This window comes from Dipodomys ordii, unplaced genomic scaffold (assembly GCF_000151885.1).
Source record: "Dipodomys ordii isolate 6190 unplaced genomic scaffold, Dord_2.0 Scaffold15, whole genome shotgun sequence".
NCBI classification, from domain to species: Eukaryota; Metazoa; Chordata; class Mammalia; order Rodentia; family Heteromyidae; genus Dipodomys; species Dipodomys ordii.
In genome coordinates, this window is record NW_012267231.1 from 18,093,255 (window position 1) to 18,099,652 (window position 6,398).

Sequence of the window (6,398 nt, forward strand, 5' to 3'; positions counted from 1 at the left end):
TTTCTTATGTGGTGCTGAGGAATCGAACCCAGGGCCTCATGCATGCAAGGCAAGCGCTCTACCACTGAGCCACCTTCCCAGCCCTCCTCATGTGTTTGCCATTTTTATCTCTTCTTCTGAGAAGTCTCTCTTTAGTTCCCTTGCCCATTTAGTAATTGATTTGTTAGGTTTGGGAGGGATTCGTTTCTTGAGTTCCCTGTATATACTGGATATTAACCCCGTGTCTGATATATTGCTGGTAAATATTTTTTCCCAATTAGTTGGTTGTCTTTCTAGCTTGGTTGCGATCGCTTTAGCTGTGCAGAAACTTTTTATTTTAAGGTAGTCCCATTTGTCGAGTTTCTCTCCAATTGGTTGTGACCCTGGGACTCTGTTCAGGAAGTTCCTGCCCGTTCCTATAAGTTCAGGTGTCTCTCCTACTCTGTCCTCCAGTAGTTTCAGAGATTCAGGTTTGATGTTAAGGTCTTTAATCCATTTTGAGTTGATGTTGGTGCATGGTGATAGGCTGGGGTCCACTTTTAATCTTCTGCATGTGGCTGCCCAGTTTTCCCAGCACCAGCGGTTGAAGAGGCTGTGTTTCTTCCACTGTATATCTTTGGCTCCTTTGTCAAATATCAGCTGACTGTAGGTATGTGGTTTTATTTCTGGATCTTCTATTCCATTCGTCTTCGGGTTTGTTTTTGTGCCATTACCATGCTGTCTTTGATATTATGGCTCTATAGTAGAGTTTGAAGTTCAACATGTATAGCCCTCCCATATTGTCTTTATCCCCTAGAATTGTTTTGGCTATTCTAGGTCTTTTGTTGTTCCATATGAATTTTTGGACTGTTTTCTGTATTTCAGAAATGTACTTCATTGGGATTTTAATAGGAATTGCATTGAATTTGTATATTAATTTTGGCAGTATTACCATTTTCACTATATTAAGTCTGCCTATCCAAGAGCATGGAAGGTCTTTCCATTTCCTAGTGTCTTCTGTAATTTCTTTCTTTAGCTGTTTATAGTTTTCATTAAATAGTTCTTTTACATCTTTTGGTTAGGTTAATTCCTAAATATTTTATTTTTTGGAAGGTTATTGTGAATAGGGTAGCTTCCTTTATTTCCCTCTCTGCTTGTACATTGTCAGTGTACAGGAAGGCGAATGATTTTTGTGGGTTGATTTTGTATCCTGCTACTTTGCCGAAGTGATTTATAATTTCTAGGAGTTTGGAGATGGAGTTTTTGGGATCGTGAAGGTATAGTATCATGTCGTCTGCAAAAAGGGATAGTTTAACTTCTTCTTCCCTATGCGGATCCCTTTAATGTCTTTTTCTTGCCTTATTGCCCTGGCTAAGGGGTCTAGGACTATATTGAAGAGGAGTGGAGACAGTGGGCATCCTTGCCTTGTTCCTGATTTTAGGAGAATTGGTTGTAGCTTTTCCCCATTAAGTATAATATTGGCTATTGGTCTGTCGTATATGGCTTTTATTGGTTTAAGGAATGTTCCTTCTATTCCTATTTTCTCCAGAGCTTTTAACATGAATGAATGTTGCATTTCTGCATTTGTGGCGATAATCATGTGATTCTTGACCTTGGCTCTCTTGTTGGATAAAATTTATTGATTTACGTATGTTAAACCATCCCTGCATCTCTGGGATGAAGCCTACCTGGTCGTAGTGTATAATGTTTTTTATTTGTTTCTGGATTCTGTTATCTAGAATTTTGTTAAGGATCTTTGCATCTGTGTTCATCAAGGAAATTGGCCTGTAATTCTCCTTTTTGGATGGGTCTTTGCCTGGTTTGGGGATGAGTGTGATATTGGCATCATAGAATGAGTTTGGAATAGCTCCCTCCTTCTCTGTTTCTCTGAAGAGAAGTATGGGTATTAGTTGAGGAGTATGGATATTAGTTCTTCTTTAAAGGTCTTATAGAATTCTGCTGTGAGTCTATCTGGTCCTGGGCTTTCCTTGTTGGAAGACTTCTGATTGCTTCCCGTATCTCTTTGTCCTCCATTTCTTTTACTGGTGTCTCTCTTACATTGCTGGAGTTGCTTCCTGTCTTGTTCTATCCCTCCAATGCTGTCTCAGACTGAGTCATATGCCTCTCTTCTACAGTCTCAGCATTCTCAGAGCAAGCCTACTTCCCAGCTCCTTTCCCTGGGTCCCTTTTTCCTTCTTCCAAATCCTGCCTACCTACTGGATGCAGTGTGTACTGTGATGGTAGAACACTGTGATCTGGCTGTAATCTGATCCTGCGTTGGTAGAACACTGTCTGGCTGTACCTGTGGTAGTAGAACACTGCTCTCTAGCTGTACCTTGAACTTGTGATGATAGAACAGTGGTCTGACTGTCCCATGATTCTGCAGTGCTGGAACACTGTTCTCTGGCTCTACCTTGAACCTGTGATGATAGAACAGTGTGGTCTGACTGTACCATGATTCTCCAGTGGTAGAACACTGTTCTCTGGCTGTATCCTGATCCTGTCATGGTGGTTGTACTCTGATCCTGTTAGCTGGTTGTACCTTGATCCTATGGTTACAGAACATTGATATCTGACTGTACCATGATCCTGTGACAGTAGACACTGTGGCCTGGCTGTACCCTGCTCTGCAATGGTTGAACATTCAGATTTGGCTGCACCTGATCCTGTGGTGGTAGAACACTGCAGGCTGGGAATGTGGCCCAGTGGTAGAGTGCTTGCCTGGCATGCATGAAGGCCTGGGTTCAATTCCTCAGTACACGTATACAGAAAAGGCTAGAAGTGGCGCTGTGGCTTAAGTAGTAACGTGCTAGACTTGAGCAAAAGAAGCTCAGGGACAGTACCCAGACCCTGAGTTCAAGCCTCGGGACTGGCAGAAAGCACTGTAGTCTGGCTGTAACCGGATCCTGTGATGGTAGAACATTGCAGTCTGGCTGTACCGTGGGTCCTGTGGTGGTAGAACACTGCGATCTGGCTGGACCTTGATTCTGCTGCAGCAGAACACTGCACTACAGCAGCACCCTGTCTACTTCACTTGCAAACAGGACGCCTCCACCCGGCACTCACAGAGATCCATGCCACCACCTGGGCTCTGGCACAGCTCCAGTGCACACATGTTCATGATACTCCTCTGTCACCCCAAGCCGTTGTCAGGACTCTGATGTCACCACAGCCCCTGTGATGACTTACGTTAACTGGACTGTTCTTGCCCGTCTGCCTGTCTCTGGCTAGTTGATTGTGCTGTAGGGCCATAGCTGTGTCACTGGAGGGTGTCTAGCACCTTGTAAAGTTAACATCTGACCTTTGAGAAGCCCTGCCAAGAAAGGGGAATTGAGAGTGAGCCCTCTCCCTTCTAGGCTGGCCTCAGTGACAGCCTGGACTAGGGAAGAAGAGGGTGAGCCCCCCCTGCCCCCCCTGTCCAGTGATCCTGCAGATTAGAGGAGGACAGAGAGAGGCCTAGCCTCTCCCAGGCCCTCTGCTGTCAGCCTCAGCCTCGCAGAAGCAGTGGGGCCTGGGAGAAGCATCTGGTCTCTGAGCAGGCGCCTCACTTGCTCATCAGCCACACACTGAATTCTCTGTGGTGTGAGTTTGTCAACTGGGACATGCCCAGAAGTGGGATGAGGTGGCGGTCATGGCTGGTGGGACCAAAAGCTCAGGGTTTCGATCCTGGACACTGACAGCTTGAACGGTTCAGAGTCTCAGCCACATGCCCATGGCTCACGCCTGTCTACTACTACTAGCTACTCAGGAGGCTGAAATCAATGAACCAGCAAAAAGCTAGACGTGAAGGTGTGGCTCAAGTAGTAGAGCACTAGCCCTGAGTGAAAAAGCTAAGAGACAGCACTAGATCCCTGAGTTCAAGCCCCAGGACCAGCACATACACACACACAGATTCAGAATTCTCATGAACTCAGCGTTCAGAACAAGCAAAAGAAAACATAAATGCATAACCCGGGCTGTAAGACACGGGCAGGTGTGTGGTGGGGAGTGGGGGCCAAGGCTCACACCGCTGGGCAGAGCTGGCTCTCCCTCCTTGGAGCTGTGGCCACACATCACTTAGCTTAGCAGCCCCATGCCTCAGTTTCCCCATCTGTCAAAAGAGGTAGCTCCCCCTCTTGAATTGTTGGAGGTTAAATTCAGGTGATTTATTGAAAGAGTTTAATGGGATTCCCAGAACATTCCAGAAACTTGGTATAAGTTGTTCTTATAGTAGGCATGAGGGGAAGACCTTAGAAGTGTGTGGACTTGGAAAAGACCCTGCATCACTTCATCACAACTCAGTGGACATTTTTTTTTAATTTTTTTTGGGGGGGTCTGGTCGTGGGGCCTGAACTCTGGGCCTGAGTGCTGTCCCTCAGCTCTTCAGCTCAAGGCAAGTGCTCTACCACTTGAGCCACAGCGCCACTTCCGGCTTTTTGCTTATGCAGTGCTAGGAAAATCGAACCCAGGGCCTCAGGCATGCAAGGCAAGTGCTCTACCACTGAGCCACCTTCCCAGCCCCGACATTTTTTTTTTTGTACTGGACCTTGAACTCAGAGCACAGACACTGTCCTTCAGCTTTTTCACTCAAGACTGGTGCTCTATCACATGTCCACTTCTGGCTTTGTAGTGGTTCATTAGAGATGAGAGTCTCATGGACTTGCCTGCTCAGGCTGGCATCAAATTTGATCCTCAGATCTCAGTCTCCTTAGTAGCTGAGATTACAAGTGTGAGCACCGGTGCCTGGCTTAAGTGTAAATTGTAAGGCAATTTTCTCCTCACTACACGCAGGGAAGGTAGAAATGCGGAAATATCAGAAGGTGCTGACAGAAAATAAAATTTTTTTAAACTATAGACTCAGACTCAAGAACATATGGAAATGGGAGCTAAAATTTCAGTTGGCATATAAGTCCACATTACACTGTAGCCTAACTATTTTAATCCTTTACCCCCTTCATCTATCCCCCCCCCCTTTTTTGCCAGTCCTGCTGCTTGAACTCAGATCCTGGATGCTGTCCCTTAGCTTCTTTTGCTCAGTGCTAACACTCTACCACTTGAGCCACAGAGCCACTCTGGCTTTTTCTGTGATCAGTTGGAGATAAGAGTCTCACAGACTTTCCTGCCCAGGCTGCCTGGGCTGTCTTTGAACTGCGATCCTCAGATCTCAGCCTCCTGAGTAGCTAGGATGACAGACGTGAGCCAAGGAAGTCCCAATTTCCCAGTGCATTGTGAGCACGGGCGCTGGCCTGAGGTGGCTGACCCTTCCCCATCCCCCGCCCTGTGACGAGGACGTCCTCAAGTGGACACCCAAGGTACACCAGCAGTGTGAGGCCTGCAGCCCTCAGGGCCACCCAGCCAGGCTTCTGCTGAGCCCCCGTCTTTGTTTGCCCACTGGGTACATGTCTGCCCTTGGTTCCCCAGGTGGACCAGCGTGTGTTCCGAGACCTCCTGGGGGAGAAGCTGCCCCGGCTGCACGCCCACTTCGAGCAGCACAAAGTCGACTTCACCCTCATCACGTTCAACTGGTTCCTGGTGGTGTTTGTGGACAGCGTGGTCAGTGACATCCTCTTTAAGATATGGGACTCCTTCCTCTATGAAGGGCCAAAGGTGGGTGTGTGCAGCTCGGCGTGGCTCAGTTCAAATCCATGTGCATGTGCACTGCAGCCGTTTGCCCCAGAGCTCAGGAGGTCCCCCCCAGTGCCAAGGCACTGCCAGTTGGGTATGCATTTGGAGGTCTTGCCAAAAGGCATTAGTTTATCTCCTGGCCAGGTGCCAGTGGCTCAGGCCTGTAATCTCAGCTACTCAAGAAGGCTGAAATATAAGGATGGTGGTTCAGAGCCAAAAGTCTGTGGAGACTCCAATTATCCACAAAAACAACAAGAGTAGAGCTGTGGCTCAAGTGGTAGAGTATCATCCTTGAGCAAAAGAAGCTCAGACACCATGCCCAGGGCCTGAGTTCAAGTCCACTGGGAAACAGTGGCTGACACCTGTAATCCCAGCTATTCGGGGGGCTGAGCTCTGAGGATTGAGGTTCAAAGCCAACCCAGGTAGGAAAAGTCTGTGAGGCTCTTTATCTCCAGTAAACCAGCAAAAATCCAGAAATGGGGCTGTGGTTCAAGTGGTAAAGGGTCAACTTTGGGAAAAAAGCTCAGGGGTAGCATCTAGGCCCTGAGTTCAAGCTCAAGAGGGTGTGAGGGCTGGGAATGTGGCTTAGTGGTAGAGTACTTGCCTGGCATGCATGGAGCCCTGGGTTCGATTCCTCAGTACCATATACACAGAAAAAGCCAGAAGTGGCGCTTAGGGACAACATCCAGGCCCTGAGTTCAAGCCCCAGGATTGCCCCCCCCCAAAAAAAAATCTGGTTGGACTCCAGTAAATGTCACTTTCCAAAATGACAGCACAGCTTGGCATGGGCCACCAGGGCCCTTAGATGTGGAAAAGCCTTTTTTTTTGGGGGGGGG

The 6,398-nt window shown here is 47.6% G+C and overlaps 1 protein-coding gene across 1 annotated transcript in view; it reads left to right on the top strand.

Moving 5' to 3' along the window:
* Positions 1–6,398, top strand: part of Tbc1d2b (TBC1 domain family, member 2B) — a 49,937-nt gene that overhangs the window by 36,172 nt on the left and 7,367 nt on the right. The window contains exon 10 of the mRNA XM_013011953.1: positions 5,359–5,544. Coding sequence (XP_012867407.1) covers positions 5,359–5,544 — 186 coding nt within the window. The remainder of the gene's footprint in view (positions 1–5,358; positions 5,545–6,398) is intronic.